The sequence below is a fragment of the Chelonoidis abingdonii genome, chromosome 7, assembly GCF_003597395.2.
Source record: "Chelonoidis abingdonii isolate Lonesome George chromosome 7, CheloAbing_2.0, whole genome shotgun sequence".
NCBI lineage: Eukaryota > Metazoa > Chordata > Testudines > Testudinidae > Chelonoidis > Chelonoidis abingdonii.
The window spans coordinates 57,384,941-57,404,259 of NC_133775.1; the positions used below are offsets into that span (position 1 = coordinate 57,384,941).

The 19,319-nt window shown below is 41.8% G+C and overlaps 1 protein-coding gene across 1 annotated transcript in view; it reads right to left on the reverse strand.

Moving 5' to 3' along the window:
- Positions 1-3,463: 3,463 nt before the first annotated feature.
- XPR1 (xenotropic and polytropic retrovirus receptor 1) overlaps positions 3,464-19,319 on the reverse strand; it is a 253,284-nt gene continuing 237,428 nt past the window's right edge. Inside the window, exons 12-15 of the mRNA XM_032796188.2 lie at positions 18,433-18,599; positions 13,927-14,066; positions 12,734-12,955; positions 3,464-10,601 (exon numbers count right to left, since the gene is read on the reverse strand). Of these exons, the coding sequence (XP_032652079.1) occupies positions 10,541-10,601; positions 12,734-12,955; positions 13,927-14,066; positions 18,433-18,599 (590 nt within the window). The 3' untranslated portion in view covers positions 3,464-10,540. The remainder of the gene's footprint in view (positions 10,602-12,733; positions 12,956-13,926; positions 14,067-18,432; positions 18,600-19,319) is intronic.

Sequence of the window (19,319 nt, forward strand, 5' to 3'; positions counted from 1 at the left end):
TTTTCAAGTAATTAAAGAACTCCTGATGGAACCATATTAGTTTCTTACATTTCTTCCAATCTTTTCTTTGCATCAGGCTAGTTCACTGTTGCATTTTTAATACAGTCTCTTTGAGAAACTGTCCATTCTCCTTTCTCCCTTAGATTATCTTCCCATGAGACCCTACTGATCAGTTCTTGGAGTTTGTTAAAGTCGGCTTTTATGGTCCTTATTCTACTGTTCTTACTTCTTCCTTTCCTTAGAATCATGAAATCTATCATGTCCTGATTACTTTCACCCAAATTGCCTTCAACCTTCAGATTTGCAACTAGTTCCTCTGTTAGTCAGAATGAGCTCCAAGAACACATTCCAAGAACTTATTGAACATTTTGTGTTTTGTCCTATTACTTTTACAACAGATGTCTGGGTAGTTAAAGTCCCCCGTTACTACCATGTCTTGTATTTTGGATATTTCTGTTATTTGTTCTAGAAATGCCTTATCCATCTGCTTTTCTTGATTTGATGGTCTACTGCAGACTCCTACCATGACATTGCCTGTTTTTTTTTCCTTGTCATACATAGATAGCTAAGGGTTAATGTTTCTTTTACCTGTAAAGGGTTAACAAAGGGAACCAAACACCTGACCAGAGGACCAATCAGGAAACCGGATTTTTTAAAGGCTCAGGGAGGGAATGTTTGGGTCTGTGTCTTTGTCCGGCTCTCAGCTATGAGAGGGGATTTTCTACTGTAAGCTTCTAATCTTCAGTTTCCAAAGGTGAGTAAAAAGGTAGAAAACAACAGGCTTTTATTTTTTGTGTTGTATTTACATGTGTGTAGTTTTGCTGGAATGTTTTAAATTGGATCTCTTTTTGAATAAGCTGTTATTCATATTTTCTTTAAAGCAATAGCCCTGTGTAATGTCACCTTAGCAGAGATCATATTTTAATGTCTTTCTTTCTTATATAATAAGTTTTCTTTTTAAACTTTAGTTTTCTCTCTGGGCAGGCTCAGAGAATGAAGGGAGGGAAATCTCTTGTGTGTCAGATCTACGGAGGGTGAAGCTCTGCAGCACCAGTGAATTGGTGGAGGGAAGAAGAGATACAAGAAAAAAGAAAGATTCTATTTGGTTGTCCTTTGGGAAGAGAGGAGACTGCTTCTTGGTATTGTGAGTAAAGAGGTGCATCAGTAATCTCTAGGTAGCCCGAGAGGAAATCTGGGTGGGAGAGAGGGGGAAGGAAGTGGGTTATTTCCCTCTTGTGGTAAGACCAGGGCTTCGGAGTCTTGGGGTTCCCCAAGGGAAGGGTTGGGGAGACCAGAGGGCCAAACCCTGAATTTTTGGCTGGTGGCAGCAAAATCAAATCTAAGCTGGTAATTAAGCTTAGAGGGGTTCATGCAGGCACCCAGATTTCTGGACGCTAAGGTCCAGATTTGGGAATGCTTATGATAACCTGTCCGCTTTGAACCCAATTGAAAGCCCTTCCTGCTAGGCTAGTGAGTCAGCGTGTGAAGATGCTCCTGCCCTTTATCATTGAGTACATACTTTTTGTTGCAGCAACTAACACTGATCACTTTTCTCCCCTCTTCTAAAATAAACTCTAATTCTTCCTACATTTCAGACCTTAATCCCTAATTACTCAACCTAGCAAAAAAAAAATAATTTAATCATTAGTTCGAACCGGGCACTGTGATGACCATCTTCATATTATTTCTCTCCACCTTCCCTATTCAAAGTACATTTCTTCATTTGGCTTATTCCACTGTTATAGGGCATACTGCCCTGTAACACCCCTGCTGGCAAAGTGTGGTGCTTCGGATATTCCCTGCCTCAATTTATTCCCCTCACCAGGGTTTCCTGTCTGTCCCAGGGATCCACACAGCTCAGCCCTCTGGCTGGGTCAAAGTTCACCCTCCTTCCAGGGTAACAAAGCTCCAAAGAAAAGTCTCAAACAAAATGTTCTTCTGCCCTGCTTGGGCTTCTCTTCAGCTTCACCCCACCCTTCAGTCCCTTCTGGCTTACTAGTAAGTCTCTCTGGCTGTGGGAGAGACCTTTATTCCAGGGCTGTCATCATCCTTAGAGTCCCTGTCACAGTCTTATTCCCTCTGGGCTACCTTTCCATCTTCCCTGCTCTGGAATAGAGGGCTTACTCACAGGCTACATCCCTGGACTCCTTCCAGACCCTACTTCAGGGCCTTACACAAAAGCCCTTGTTGTTCTGTGGTTTCTCTTCGAAACTGAGTTTCTCAGCCCTTTTATGAGGCTGATTAAACAAGGCTGGCTAGCTCCAGACCTCCTGACCCTTAAAGTGTAACCACTCTGTTACTAACTTGCATCCATTTTTCTGGAAATTTTGTTGTTTCTCCCTACATGCATCCTTGGGGGCTTTTCACTCTGATGATTATCCAAGAATCCACTGTTTCCATTGACACAACAGACATCACCTAATGTGTTCTGGATGAGATACTAGCCAGGTGGCATTGTTTTGTTGTTATACTCGATCCTTACGAGAGACAAAAAGCATGGTATTAACTGGACCATTACAATATAGATTGCACATACTTTATTGTCTGTTGGAAGATACAAGATGTTTGTGTGTCCTTCTCTAGAGTGGCAGAACCAGTGTGATATACAGTTTTCTGATCCTAAGAACTCAGAGGGTGACAATCTGCCACAGTTTCTGTACAGAATAGTGTGTGTGGGGGGGTCTGTGTACAATTACTGACAGGTGCACAGGACACCTACATAATGTCAATTTATTGTTCAGGGTGCACTTTTTACCAAATCCTCAGATAGTGCCAGGCACTTCTTCAGTAGGAACTGACCTGTTACAGACAATGGTTGTTAGCAATAGCTCTCCTTGAAGTGGTGCAGAAAACAGCTTAATTGTAGCTGGTTGCCAGGGTAGCTGATTTCAGAAGCGTTATGGAAAGCATTCTTGAGACTGGGCAGATAAGGCTCTGTATTGGTGTAAGGCTCAAACTGAACTAATCCTTTATATCCATATGACTTGCAATGTCTCTTTCTCCTTTTTCCTTCACAGAGGCAGCCTTTCACAAAGCTTGTAGCCACAGGCCTTCTGATTTGTGGGACCTTTTAGATGTCGATGTGATCTTAACTGATTATCTTCAAACTTTTCCAGCCATTTCTGTTGCCTTCAAAATGTAAAGCACTGGAGTTGTAAATGTTAGTGGTTTTTTTTTTTTTTAAGTCATAAGCTATTCACAGTCCCCCTTACAGCTACCCAGGACCAACGTTTTGCAGCCTGCAAATCTTTAGCTTCAGATTCCCTTTTCTTTTTAAAGAGACCTCAATAAATAAGCTAGCCATCCTTCCTGGAAACCCAACCCCATCACAGTTTGGCTTGTAAGTCTACAGGTGAGTTTAGCAAGTAATGGTAGTGTCGATGCTCAGAAATGAAAAGGTCATCAACCCAGAGAGGAAAAAGGACACACATACACACACCATACGTGACAAAGGAGCCATCCAATCATTGGAAAACAAAGAGCTTGTAATAATGAAAAAAGGACAGATTTAGTAACCACTTTTTTTCCTTTAAAAACACATAACCACAGTTGACTTTGTTTTATACAACCACCTAGAAACTATGAAACAGTACCACATTGTGCATTTTTTAAAAACCTACTTATCAAGAAGGGTATTCCACACTTAAAAAATGTTATATCCATTTGGGAAGGAAAAAGGAGACAGCTAATAGCACAGTCACAGATACATCATGAGTCCAAGCAAGCGGCAATTCTTTGTCTTCATCTTTTCCACTTAGCCAAAAGAAGAGTGGAGAAGGAGATAGCAAAAGAGAAAGGAGGAAGGAAAGAAAGCACCCACAGACTAATCACATTCCATAGTTACTTTTGACATTTACAGCTCAGGGCTTCATAGAATAATCATCATTTAGATCAACACAGCAGGGGCGAGGGGTGTACAGAAAGAAGGCAGACAGGCAAGGGAAAATTTCTGAAGCGGCAAATACATTTCTATCCCAGGTCCCTTCCAGATACTGTTTGATAGAAGGATTGACAAGATAGTAAGGAAGTTGACAGCCACAAAGTGTTACAGGCTGAAGAAATTCACTGTCTGTACTGAACGGCTCATACAATTTGGTTTTAAGAACTCAAAAGGAATTATATTTTATGGCCTTATTATTGGAAATCCTGGGGATATAACTCCCCTGACCACCAACACACTGATGCTGCTGTGAGATGCACACAGACCAGAGCAACCTCACACTTGTCTGGGCTGCAGGGACAAGGGAATTGGTCCCAGGATTTACCCAATATTAAAGGCCCCTTTCCCCTGAGAAATATACATTTCTTTTGTCACTCTGGTGATTTTCCCATTAAGTTGTGGTGGGGACTGATATCCCATGGGTAAACTAGAGTAGCAGTTTGATCCAGTACTGGGTTAAATCCATGTTGTGGCAAGTCTACGCATTTGCCCCAAAGCATGCAGAGTCATTTTTAGGACCCAAGTCACACAGATGTCATGATGTCACAGAGGTGGGGTTTGATGTAATGATCTACAATTGAGAGTCTGATTACATCTAAAGTTAGTATAATGATTCTCCACCCTTCCCCAAGGAGTCCTGATCCCCTCTTTTCCAGTGAGCAAAATAAATCAATAGCCTTCCAGAAATAATGCATAAGGCAGAACAGCTTTCTACCCCTTGGAGTGACTCAGAACCACTGTGGAAGAGATAAAAGTGTGTGTGTGAGGGAGGACAGGGACAGGGATGGGGGGCCGTGAAGCCCTGACTTAAGCACCATGGTTAGACACTCAATCCACTTCCTTGCCAAGCTGATCTTGTGCTCTGAATACCTAAAGTCAGCTAAACTCTTCAAGGTAGGCCTTGCTAAATCACCAAAATGGGCGAGACATTTTCAAACTTGGGTGCCTAAAATTAGGCACTTAAAAGAGAGACACCTGGTTTGCAGAAACAATGAGCACTCAGCAGTAACTGCTCAGCACCTTGGAAAATCAGGCCACTTTTATTCAGGTGCCCAATGTGGACTCAGATGCCTCACTTGGGGTACTCAAGTTTGAAAATTTTGGCCCTGATCCCCATCACTCCTCGAGGATTCATGGTAAAAATACCCCAGGATATTACACAGGCATAACTAGTACAGCAGCCCAAAATAATGAATCCTCCATCCCCCTCTGCAGACACATTGCTGTGCAGATGTGTGATCCTAGAACAGGGGTAGGCAACCTATGGCATGCGTGCCAATGGCGGCACGCGAGCTGATTTTCAGTGGCACTCACACTGCTCGGGTCCTGGCCACCAGTCCGGAGGCTCTGCATTTTAATTTAAGTTTAAATGAAGCTTAAACATTTTAAAAACCTTATTTACTTTACATACAACAATAGTTTAGTTATATATTATAGACATAGAAAGAGACCTTCTAAAAACATTAAAATGTATTACTGGCACGCAAAACCTTAAACTAGAGTGAATAAATGAAGACTCGGCACACCACTTTTGAAAGGTTGCTGACCCCCGTGCTAGATACAGGAGCCTCATATGGGCAATACTGAAAACTACAAAGCCCAATGCATTCTTCCCCTTCCCTTTACCCAGAGGAAAAGACTGAAGGATAAATTCTAGAGAAGGCTTGTGCAAGGAATCATTTGTTAAGAGACAAGGCTGGCAGACGTATGGAGGGGAGGAGAAGAAAGAGAGAATTTGTTCATTTTGGCCCATAGGAAGCTGCAGCTAAGGGTACCTGGAAGAATCAGAGCAGCCAACAGGAGGTGACAGAATAGTAGTAAGAAGAGCTTCCTTTTTCAGAAGATGGCTCGGTCTTCATTGCACCACAGTGGGAACTTCTGCCTGTAATTCTATGCTGAAAGCTTCTGCCTCTTCCTCTGTACTGATCTTCATGACACGACCCTGATATAAACAGTGATACTGAAGAAACAGAGGAACTAGGGGAGGGGAGGGCACAGGGCAAGCAAATTTGCCTCCAAAATGTATCTGAATTTCAGAAGTATGAATATACTGAGACATTCAGGATACAGCCACAAGAAATCAGGAGAATATGAAGGGAAAGGTAGCAGTAAAGTTACTAGAGAATGAGCCTGACAGGCATGCGCCGCCCCCCCCCCGTTTCTGCCATAGCTCAGAAGATTTGCTCTGTGAAGTTCTACACAAAGAATCCACTGTCCTTCCACCACTCCCCCCCCCATTGCCTTCCTCCCATAGATGAATTTCATCCAAGAGAACACAGCAAAGGGATTTCGGCCTTTCTATGATTTGTGATAAGCACATACCAGTGATCAAAATCTCATTTTATATAGTACAGTCAGAAGCTGGAGGAAAGATCCAGGGAATTAGAGATCCGTGTGGATTCACAGTGGTCAATATCTCAACAGCCTGGAAACAGATTTGCCTGATTAATATTGCCTGACAATCCCCATAAAACTTTAGATGTCTGGGAGGGGTCTCCCCTCCTTTGAACAGGGAATGAATGTGGTCAACTTGAACTTCTAAACTACAGGGGTGTGGGGAAATCTCCATTTAAAAAAACATCCAGTGGTGAGACAAATACCATCCACTCTAAGCTCAGGTGAATACAAAGCAGAACCATCGGGTAGGTCTCAATTCCAGCAGAAGGGCACCCTTTGAGAGAAGGGAAGGAGAACCCAGAGAGATCAAAAAGAAAGGCAAACATAGGTGCTATAAAATAGGAAGATGATGGGCATTTTCCAGCTTTTGGCTCTCCTGCTATCCAATCTGTGAGTCGGAGGCAATTCACTGGATAAAAAATCCAGTTCCCTGTTCTCCCTTCACTGCGCATTCTGCATTCAGTAACGCTAGTCTTCTACAGCAGTATTTTCACAAACTCTTATTCCATTGTATTTGCAAAGGTCATTCATGAAGTGTGACCACCAGAGGGGAAACATCTTTTCTCACTTTCTCATTTTGCAGACCACTCAGTAGGAGAAGTGGTTATATTCCTTTCACTAGCTGCCCTGCTTAATTATATCTCATTTAACTGGCTAGATATCACTGTCCATTCAGAGATGGAACCAGACAGGTTTTTAGAACTAACTCCTGAAAGGAGCTATATTCCAAATGGCTCAGAAATTTGTCTGTGTAGTCATGGAATACAAGCCCTTGTGGCACCAGGGAGTACAGTGATTCTGGAAACTGGGTTCTTTTGGACCATGATGTTAGGAGCTCAGGCATCCTGACCCAAGCATACGGACATCTTCATTACACAGGTTGTCTTCATGGTCATAAAACATGCATTTTTACACCAAGTTACCTAAGGTCAATTAGTTCTCTCACTGTAATAAGACCCAAATTTTTTGGCAGGGAAAACATAGCTCGAAGCAGAGTACTCTTCTGCAGGGTGGGAAGAGAAAGAAGGCGGAAGTAGTATATTGACAAACACAGAACAAAATATATCTCTATTCCCCCAGAGTTTTGATATGTTGCAGAAAAAACTGACCAAGACTTGATCCTTCCATGGGTTTAAAGTTTGAGCCAATCAGCTCATGCAATATCACTCATGTCAGAGGCAGACCAACCAAAACATGTTCAATTCTCCTAGCTGAGCTCAAAAATTCTATCACGTTTCACTTGTTTCTACTTGTTCTGTGATATTTTAAGATCTCTGTGTACCAAGTTCTAAAATTTTTTCAGATGCCCTAATTGCCGCTATGATACTTTCCATTCTTTTGACAAGAGAGTGCTAACAGTAAGACCCCACCCACCCTTTTTAAAGCAGTGCTTCCTTAAGTAATGACACCATTAGTTCAGGTTGTGACCCTTGGTTTCGCTGCTACTCCTTTTAAACTCCCCATTGGCATATTCTCTGACAGTTTTAGTTGCTGATGATATCCCAATTGTTAGCCAGAGTATCGTAGTTACCTCCCAGGAGAATGAGCTCTCTGTTCTGTGTGGAACTGAACATTGTGAACACAGCAAAAAACACCGAAATGCAAAATAGTGGATTGAAATACTTTAGAGGGCTTTCCATCTCAAACTCCACTTCCTGCTGGACAGGTACATCTGTCCTTGTCTGAACAAGAAGCATCAGTGAGTCAAGATCAGGGGAATCAGACTCCTGGGCACCAAAAGAGACAGTGACAGAATTCAGGGTTAGTCAGTATTTTTCAGATTCCTCTCACCAGAGCTGGCTAGTGCTGAAATACCAGCTGGCCCTGGTCACGTTGGCAGAGGAATAACAATACACATATCATCTGTCCCTCTGGAATGACACTATCACCTTCAGAAGATCAGTGGTAGTGCTGAGGCCTTTCCTAGCAGGTCAAAGTTTCTTGATAAGTTTAGGGTGCAATATGACAGTGTTGGTAACTGAGATAATGCTCACTCTGTCAAGGGACACCAGTTCACTACCGCCAATGTATGATAAAGTTATTTTGCCCCATTTAAACTAAATGAATACAATTAAGTTTCCTTCTTCAGTTCCTCTGGGCAAGAGGCACAATAGGCAAACTAAGAAAAAGCAGTGCACTAGCCATATGTAATAAGCCATATGATTGGCTAAAGAAAGAAAAAATATTTAACAGCAGCTGAGCAGGGATTCCTAGCATCTGATTGCTAGAAATGCAAGTTCAAAACAAGGGACAGAAGTAAAAAATGGCTCCTCCTTAATTGTTCATCTGCCACTTGGAGTCTGAACAATAATTGTACATGGCTAGCTACTGGCACTGCCAAAGAACTAAGAGAGTACTTGGAATACATGGAAGAGTGGTTAAAAACAAGGACGCAGAGCAGCAGAAACAGTGACCATGCCCCATCTGAAAAGGAGGAAGAGTCTTCAATAGTCCGTGCTGTAAAATCGGGCCTTGGGTTAAGGACAGGATTAAAGAGAATTGAAGCAGCTTCCCCCAGTCCCTGGTGTTAACGGACAAATAAAATGTTATTAATATTAAACACTGAAGCTTTCTGCACGCATTAAAGCCTGCAGTGGTGTAGGGCATGGCACTCTCAAACACTCAAGCTGCTCCCTTCTAAGAGGGTGGTGATGGTATCAAAATATATAAAGCTTATCAAGCTGGCCTTAACATTTCTACTGAAATTGCTAAGCAGTACGATGTCCTTAAACCCTAGCCTGCTGAGTATGATCACTCACACTCCAGTGCAAGGCTGACCTCCCACTTAACTGGTTTTAGCCTACACTGAGGAGAGGGTGTAAAGGACGGGCAACAAACAAAGCAACCTGAAGGTGTGCTCAGGAAGTGACTGGTAGAGAATGCTTTGCCAAAGCCTGGCAAAACATATAAAATAAAATGTCATTAAAGACTTCTAATTTAATACCAGCTTCCCTACCTTATGAACAATATGCAACCACCTCCTTGCCCCACAGCAAACTGGGTCAGGAGTGCCAATTCTCTGAAGCGTAGCCATCTATGAACCAAACATATAACAAACTCCCCTCCCACACATGGCAAAGATCATGTCCTCATCTTGTCCACTTTTATTTTTGCGGTAGTTAGCTGAAGCGGAACAATGGAAAAGCTCCCTATTTGACAGGGTGCACAGTACTCTAACCTTATCTCATGAAGATTAAGGCTTTGAAAAAAAAGTTCTTAACCTATACACCAACCCCCCCACCCTTTTTTTTTTGCCTGGGTGTTTTGTCTTGTGGCAAGATTTATTACAACTCTCCTTTAAAACAGAATCATTTGCACTATCTTTGCACGGCCATGTGGAAAGATGAGCACGAACTGGTATGCGAAACACACTCAGGCTTCTGAAGCAGCAGCAACTAAAACCAGAAAGAAAAACTTTTGTTTATAAATAAAACTAAACTGAAGAGAAAAAGGGTCAAACTGGTGCAAATTATCTCATGAAAGAGACATTTGCAGGGCATAACCCTCATAAAGGAGATCCAGATCTACATCCCCCTGCCTTGTTTTACTGTTATCGCCTTCATTGCACAGGACTCAAAAAATCATTCTCATATGGATGTTAAGTTTCATAAATAATGTGAAAACTGTATGCAACAAATACATCATATTTCCAAAAAAATTATAAGAAAAGTTACATCAAATTAAAAAGTAGCTTCGTGAATGAAGGTACTGCTCTAAGTGCACTTTCCCTGCAAGTGCAGCCAGTGCCTCAGCGCTGGATATGAAGGAAAGAAAAAAACAAAACACAAATTTAAAAACCCAAGTCCGGTTTCAACCAGTCGAAACCAGGCCAAGCAGAAGCCGAGTGTATTCTCGGTGCTGTCCCATCAGGGAGTCCCTGTGATGCTTGTTCTTCATCCCGATAGGGTTTTGTGTCCTTGTTGTGATTGTAAACAATTCTTAGATACTTCTTTCCTTAACTGTCCTCTGATTGGCAAAACGAAGTAAATATTTATTTTAAAAATAGAAAATGAAAATTAAACCAGAAGAAAAGAAACACAGTGAGCTTGTTGGAGTCCATAGGATCCGGTCCGGAAGAGCTCGGAAAATGTGTCCAGTGTTTTCTCCTGTTTTCAGCTGGAACTGTACCAGAGGTTGGATTGGTCGGGGAAAGGGTAATAAACCAAGAAAATAAGGGATGTGGAACTAGACTCTGTGGACATTTCATGTGTTTGCTTCGTCATCTGTGTCTTCTATCAATATCTTGGTGTCACGAGCCTTGGATCTGGGAAAAAACAAACAAACAAACAAAAATACTCACTCACTGAGGGGAAAGAAGACATTACTATAATATACAGATAAGATAAGATAAATACATTCTGTCAAATATATTCCCTACACAGGTAATATCTGGGCCAGCAGACTACTATAGATATATGGTAATTCATATTCCCCCCTCCCCCCAGGACGGGAAGATCACCCTATAAAAATACAGAGGGATGACCTTAATTGATCACTCTCCTTATAGTGTGTATGGTAACACCCATTGTTTCATGTTCTCTCTCTGTGTGTATATATATATATTCCTACTGTATTTTCCACTACATGCATCCGATGAAGTGGGTCTGTAGCCCACGAAAGCTTATGCTCAAATAAATTTGTTAGTCTCTAAGGTGCCACAAATACTCTTGTTCTTTTAGAGGGATGACTGATACCTTTCTGCCTCTAATGCTCATCTTTCTGATACAGCTAAATGCTGTAGGTTAACAGCGCCCTCTACTGGATAGTTACAATACAGGAAACAAGAGAGACAAAATGTAAACAATTTTTTTGAGGTTGGGAGTGAAACTAGGATAACCTTTATCATAGGCACTGACTTTTGTTTTTGCTGGGGGGTGCTTTTGAAGAAATGTGTTTGTTGAGGTGGGGAGGAAGGGCACTCTGCCGGTTTTGGGAGGTGGCTATTTTCAGCATATTCATACATGTTTTTTCATATTTTAGTTTTTGAATGTGTCTATCATTGGTATCTTTAATAATGATTACATTGTTATGAACTACATAATTACATTATCATGAATTACAGTATATTAAAAATCACTGCAGTCACCTACAAGCTGTCTTCACTAATGTCCCAGTTTAAAGACATTATGTCTCACTGTAGCTTTCTGGATGAAACTGTCAGCAACTTATTCACATCTAGTTCCTGGGTACTGTGTTGATATACATTAAGGACAGCCACATTATTCAGTTGCATCTGTCCCACTGATGACTGGAGATAATTTTTAAGTCTTCTGAAGCTGGAGAATGAGTCCAGGATAATACAGGCACAATGAGAAGGATTCTTATAAATTTGCAGTAGTCTGAAATCATAGTGCTTCCAGAGTACCGCAAATGACTCCAATATCGCTTTCTTGATGGCTAACTGCTAATTTAGGCAGCATCATTTTGTACGTATAGTTGGGATTAAGCTTTCCAATGTGCATTACTTTGCATTTAATGTGGAATTTCATCTGCCATTTTGTTGTCAGTTTTGTGAGATCCCTTTGTAACTCTTCGCAGTCAGCTTTGGACTTACTTATCTTGAGTAATTTTGTATGATCTGCAAATGTTGCCACCTTACTGTTTATCCCTTTTTGCATATCATTTATGAATATGTTTAAAAGTACTGGTCCCAGGACAAGCCTCTCCAGGACACCACTATTTACCTCTCTCCAGTCTGAAAATGGACTACTGATTCCTACCCTTTGTTTCCTATCTTTTAACTGGAGTGCTTGGTAATGCCTTCAGGATCATCTGAATTCTTAATTTAATTTAATGTGGCTGTGTAGTCGCGGTACCAGCGCTAGGAGAGAGCTCTCCCAGCGCTGTAAAAAAACCACTCCCATGAGGGAAGTAGCTCCCAGCACTGGTGCATTACCTACACTGCCACTTTACAGTGCTGAAACTTGTTTTTTCACGCTCGAGTGAGAAAGTTGCAGCGCTGTAAAGTGGCAGTGTAGACAAGGCTTTAGGGAATCAATCCTGTCCTCGGAATGGTGGACATATACTACTGTGCATATTTCTTGTTCAGTCTGACACTGTGCTTCACACACACACGGCTTATTTTATGACATACATGACAGTAGCTTGCTTTCCTGCAAGGGATAAACTGTGCCTTAAATGTGTTTATCTAAACAAAACTCTGTACCTGATGAAAGTACACTTGGTTAGCCAACCTTACTGAACAAAGCACACTGCATCAATGCTACAGAGTCTTGGTGTGACAGCGTAAAAATGCCAATGTATTTATTTACTAGTTGGGTCAGTCCTCTCTTTTTAAACTATTTAGAGTTATGTCTCCAGCATGGGACCTCAAACACTTATTACTAAATTAATCCCTTCAAATACTGTTGTGAAAGAGAGCAAACCAATACATACTGTGAAGAAAGATTAGGTCGACGCAGGGACATGCTTTGGCTACACTTCCACACCCTGTTCTTCTGGCGGTTTCGGACACCATCTTCCTGGTCCATCATCTGCTCTAGTAGTGTCTGGTCATCAGCATTCATTGGTGCCACTGAGATGTCCCGGACAGCACGGAATTCACCGCAGTTGTTCAGATGCTCATTCTCCAGACGGAAGAAATTCCACACAAACCGCCTGGAAGGAGAGAGGGAAGGAGAAAACGAATAATATAAAAACTAAGTACCGCTTTCACAGTTGTCCCCAATTTTTGGCAAAGCAGTGATGCAGTCCCAAAGATGTTACTGCGTGCACTTCCCTGGGATAACACATAGACCCTATGAGGGCAAGGCCCTGTAAATTGACAGGTTGGAGAGAAGTAGATGGTTGGAAAGGTGAATGACTAACAAGGAGCAACCTGCTACATTACTTCACAGCAGTAGATTGATGGTCTTCTTCAGGGAAGCAGTTTTGGTAGAATCATTCATAGTTTTAATAGTGAGGATTACCGCAGCATGGCTGGTGTCAAGGTAGCCCAACGATTATCAGTTAGGAGGAATAAATACATATACCCTCCCCCCCCCCAGTGAGATTCAAAAGCAAGCCATTTTGCTCATCTCAAGCAGACGTGATTCCTGATGTAACACAAAAATGCAGACAGTATTAATGCTCTGGAAGTGCCTGATCACAGTGAGAATTCCATTTTTTAATAATTTGCAAAACCAGAAGAGATTTGGGAAAATTTGTCAATTTAGCCTTGAAGTGACATTTCAATAATTTTTACCAGTGAAAATGCTTAAAATGTGAGCTTGCTAAATTCCCCCCAATAAACTCAGGTAAGACATTGGCCCCTGGCAAATACAACATAATGAGGTAGAACACAGGTCTCAGGCCTGCCTATGGTCAGACCTGTGTGTTTTCAGAGGTCTCTGAATCCCAGATGGGTCAGTGAAAGATTCCATAGCACTCCTTCAGCCAGCAATTTGCTCAGACTTCGTGCATATTCTGAGCCTTGGTGCTCTGTGTTTTCATCAATTTGTGGCTTTTCAAACAGCAGCTCCAGGAGCCTATGGAAAGCCAGGCACTTCCCCACCTTTCTGGTGGTGGTGTTTGTAAAACAAAAAGGATAAACAAGCAGTTTGAAATACTGTTTAGCTGAGCCACCTTACCGGAAAACCTCAAGTGGTGCCAACACAGTAGAGATGATGTCCCCAGCATAAGGAAAGACTTGCATGGAAGTGAGGGAGATCTGGATGGTCCAGGCAAAGCGCAGGATTACATCCTCCACAATGGCACAATAGTAATAGGCCTGAGGAGCAAAGAGTAAAATAGGACAGGTCAGCTGACATATTCAACACAGAGCAAGGATACCTGCCAAATGACCAAGGAGAAGCAGAGCCAATCTCATCACTAACTTTCACGTTTATTGGGATTAAATTATTCAATACCATTGGTACAACCACTGATGGCTATGGGCTTTATGCAGGGAAAATATAACACAGTGCCAAGTTTAACCTCTCATCCATCTTTCATCTCCAGACAGAAGACTCTGGGACCCTAAAATAAGCTTTTCTAGTAAGAGAGAGATGATCACCAGAGCTAGACATAGGTCATGTTAAGTATAATATATATGACTGTCAGTATTTAACTCTCCCAGTTACCTAAGGCTTGTCTACACAAGAGATTTATACTGATGTAACTAAATTTGTTTTGAAACTAATTTAATTAACTCAGTTCAGCTCTCTTGTGTGGAAACATTATCCACCAATTCCTGACCGATTTAACTTAAATCAATCTACAGCATTCTTAAACTGAAATAAGCATCCACATAAGTGTTGCATTGACTTGACTAAATCAGTTTCTAAACCAATTTAGACAAGGGCAACTCCCCCATATGGGAATCAGACCTACATTTATTTCTCTTATTATTTATTGTTTTTACCCTGGTTCTCCTTCTGCAGCTAACATTTGCATAGCAATTGTTTATGTACCTGTAAGAGACTTATAAGAGTGTTTTTCACCAGGTTTTTAGTTTTATTGTACTTTAACTTGTTTTGATTTAAAACAAAACTGTCTCCAACCACAGATTCACTAGGTAGTGGAACAGAGAAATACTGAAAAGATTTCTTACAAATATAACACCTCAGAACTTCTAACATCGGGTTGCAATAGCTATATGAGCACCTACAAAGACCAGATTAAGAACAGATTTTTGGGAGTTCCTAAAGTGCTCATTTCAAAATGTAAGGAAAGGGATTTATTTTTTTTCTCTTATTTTTTTTTAAAAGAACTTTACAAATTTTTCTGAACCACTTCAAATCTTTTATTCCTTTATATTTTAAGATGTTCTTAAGACAAATTACATACAGGCCTTGATCCTCAGTGTACCCAAGTACCTAATATAACGGCTGTATTCTACGTGTGGGATTACCTGCATATCACCCTTTGCTCTAACCACCTGTAATATTCAGGAATCATGGTGAAAGATCAATAAGTTTGATCTAACAAGGAGTCCAGGCTGTGAAATCTCCTGTCCTAGTTTGCATGGGATTTAAGACAAAACTTTAGACCTTTTATATCTTCTTGCCTCCGCTTTTCAATAGCGGGAGGAAAGGGACAACCATCTACAAATAATTGCAGGATGTAAACATTAAGGAGAAAGAAATTACTTAGGATGATATAATTGGGAATACAACAAGGATCAACAAGATTAAATTAAAAGGCAAGTTTAGGCCCTGATGGATACCGCTAAGCACAATTCTCCAGCTTTGGTGTGCTGGGCCCATGCACACCTGAGCAGAATACACGTCTGTAACCACTCGAAGATGAGATTTACTATTCCTTTTCCAGTCTCCTAAAGGGCTCAATGACACCCTGATAGTTTTATTTTTAAAATGGAAATACCGGGAGTGGAAAGCTAATGTTCTGAATTAATAATACTCTGTTGCTCCTGCTGCATTTCAACCAACTGCACCTATAATGGGTGTGAGAGGATTTTTAATAATAATGAAATGGATTTTTTACATATAAAGGTGAGACTCAAATAATTCAAGTCAGTAAATCCACTCTTTATTTATCTCATCAGACCATAGTACTTGATGCTATCTAGTATGTTTAAAAAAACCCTAACCACTCCATATATTGAGGCCCATTGCTGAAGAGCCACATGAACAGCAGTATGTGGGCATGATAGAAAGGTGTTAAGGACAGAGGAGATGCCTTAAAACTAAATTTGGTGGCTTTTCTGTGTTTAAGACAGACCTTTATTTTTATGTTAACACTTATCCAATTAGTATTTTCCCTTTACAGAAAGACAGTATAAGACGACCACAAACAGAGGAGAATACAATTGACCCATCACAAAACATTCAAGCACGTAAGCTCTGTGATGGGTGTGACATTGCATTTCATATGTTTTATGGAAATATTCTTATGAGTGTGAATATAATGAAACTGGAATATGCTTTATGCAAAAGATCTCTTGTCAGGTATCATAACAAAGGTTATAACCTACTGAATATATTCCTCCTCTTTGTATGCATGTATCATTCTTGTGTCTGAAGCTAGAAATATGAAATATAACTCTGAGGTCCTATTGTAATGATCCAAAGTGTGGGCCATTAAATGGTGGTTTAGAATCTTGATGGCTCCCATTGACTAGGGCAACTGGTTGTAAATGGTTTATTTACCTGGATGCCTTCCTGTGTGTGTGGGCTGACTCAGGAAGAATGGAGACTAGGGATCTTACAGTGACATGTGATCATGTCACATAATACTGGAATCCACTGATGAGGCAGGGGGTGGGTGTGGGGGTGGAGGACAAGCACAGGCAAAAAATTCCTGCCTTCTGTCAAAGCTATAAAAGGGGGTGGAGCAGGACAAAAGAGGCTGCCAGTCATGAGAAAACCCCTGCTTACCACCTGAGATGTCTGCTGGATCTAACAAAGACTGTACCAGGGGAAAGGATTGGGCCCAGACTAGGAAGGAGTCCAGTCTGTGAAGGACGCTTATTGGAACATCTCTGAGGGTGAATTATTACTTGTAATCAGTTTCTTAATGTATTAGGCTTAGACATGCATGTTTTTGTTTTATTTTGCTTGGTGACTTACTTTGCTCTGTCTGTTATTACTTGAAATCACTCAAATCCTACTTTTTATACTTAATAAAATCACTTGTTTATTAATAAACCCAGAATAAGTAATTAATATCAGGGCTTGGCTACACTTGAGAGTTAGAGTGCATTAAAGCAGCCCCAGGTGCTCTAACTTCTGATGTGTCCACACTGCCAAGACACTTAGAGTGCCTGGACTCTGCAGCGGGAGCGCTCTTGGTAATCCATCTCCAGGAGAAGCATAATGCTTGCTGTGCCCCGGCTGAAACGCCCAGGCGTCAGTGTGAACGAGGTGTTGGATTACTGCACTGTGATGACCTCCAGGAACGTCCTATAATCCCCTGAAGTCAAGTGGCCACTCTTGTCATTGTTTTGGAATCGGCTGCAGGAATGCTGATATGCCCTTTCAAAGCTCTGCTTATGACAGCTGGCATGCTTATCTGCTCTGGGACAGAGCAACCATTACTGTGGAATGCTGCTTGCTGTGAGTGTGTGTGTGGGTGTGGGGAAAGGGGGTCTGCTACTGCCTGAACTTACAAGACAGCATGCTGACACACTCTCAGCACCCCAAAAAACCCACTCTCTCTCCCCCTACATACACACAACACACTCCCTGTCACATTCCATCCTACGGAGTAAAACGGATTTATTTGGGGTTTGGATCCCATTCGGAACTAGGTGTTTGGGTTCTGGAGACAGGTAACCTGCTGAGCTGTTTTCAGTTAAGTCTGCAGCTTTGGGGGCGTGGACAAAACCCTAGGTCTGTGTTGCAGCAGGTTAGCGTGTCAGGCTCAACAAGACAGGGTTCTGGAAGTCCCAAGCTGACAGGGAAAATAGGCTCAGAGGTAATTTCAGCACATCAGGTGACAGTCCCCAGAGGGTCTTTCTGACCAAACCCATCACAATGGATATTATTTTTTGCTATCTGTAATACTAAAATATAGTCTATGCCTCTTACAGCTTTCAACATAGGCACTGGCTTCCTCCGGGCCTGGGCCCTGCCCCCAACTGTCCCCTTCCTCAAAGTCCCCACCCCGTTGCACCGCTTCCCGCCCTGCTCTGCCCCTGCTCCCGCCACCCCACTCCTTCTCCCAAGTGCCCTCCCTGCCCCTTCCCGTCCATGTCCACCCCCTCCCCTGAGCATGCCCTCCCAGTGCCCCCCAGTGCCTCCTGCATGCCGCGAAACAGCTGACTATGGTGGGTGGTAGGCACTGGGAGGAAGAGGGAGGAGTTGATCGTCGGGGCTGCTGGCGGGTGGGAGGCACTGGGGGGGGGGAGCAGGGAAATGGAGAAGTTGGCTGCCAATGGGTGCTAAACACCTGTTACTTTTTTTCCCATGGGTGCTCCAGGACTGGAGCACCCACGGAGTCAGCGCCTATGGCTTTCAATAATCATAATAAGGATGAGACTTTCTCTTTGGTAATGGACAGATTATACGATCAGAACGTCTGACACGCTGCATTTAAGACACTCCAGTGGCGAGTCAGAATGTGTCTTTAATCCAAAGTGTTCTGTTAAAACACTGGCAGACCCTCCCCAAAATGACAAAAGGCTGCGCACTCACTTTCTGTGGATAGACGATCTCTTCCCGAAGGAAGGTATTTTCACCAGCATTCTTGTCAAAGAGACCCCAGTCCATCTTCAGGTCCCAAATAAGGGTGTAGAAGGAGCTGATTAAATAGAAGACAATCCACAGGTAGAAGAACACTTGGGTGTCGCTGTGGTTTTGAGCTGCAAGAGAGAAACAACAGCATGACGCTGCATAATTTTAAACATTTCTTATAGAAGCACCAAAATTGACCACCAAAACTCCACATGACCGATGGTAGTTCCCCTTTTAACTAAGCTCCCTGTCCCACCAGGCTAAATAAACTCTCTGAAAGGCTTATCAGAGATACCTTTAAGTTATAGTTTGAATTCCTCCTCAAGCTCACTTCACTATGTTGTGCTTGATATGGAAATAACTGTTTAAATTTGCCTTATTTGGGAAACTTGGTAGTTTGTAGGTATATTTTTGTAAACAAGTTATTTCTCTCACTCCAGCAGAGGACTGACTATATTGCTTCCTGCTGTATTCTCTTACCTTTTATATTTGTCACACTCTTAATACTTAGGGAAGAAAATAAATTGTACTGTTTATTTTCTTTTTGAATCAGAACCTAAACTTGGGCCCATAAAGAGTTTATAAAGATAAAACATGTTATATTGGATTGTACAACTGAGACTTTTGCACCATTTTGCTATTAGGTGTCATTCTGCATAGTGACTGCAATTGCTTATTAATTGATTCTTTACTAACAAACCCAATAGAAATGTTCCCGATACAAAAGCGATTCTGCAATAATATAACAAACTGTGGTGATGCATTTTCCAGGTATGTGGCTTTAAAACAATAAAAATTCCTAGAGCTGCCTCCTGATCACAAAAACAGCACTAGCTCGATTTGTTCTT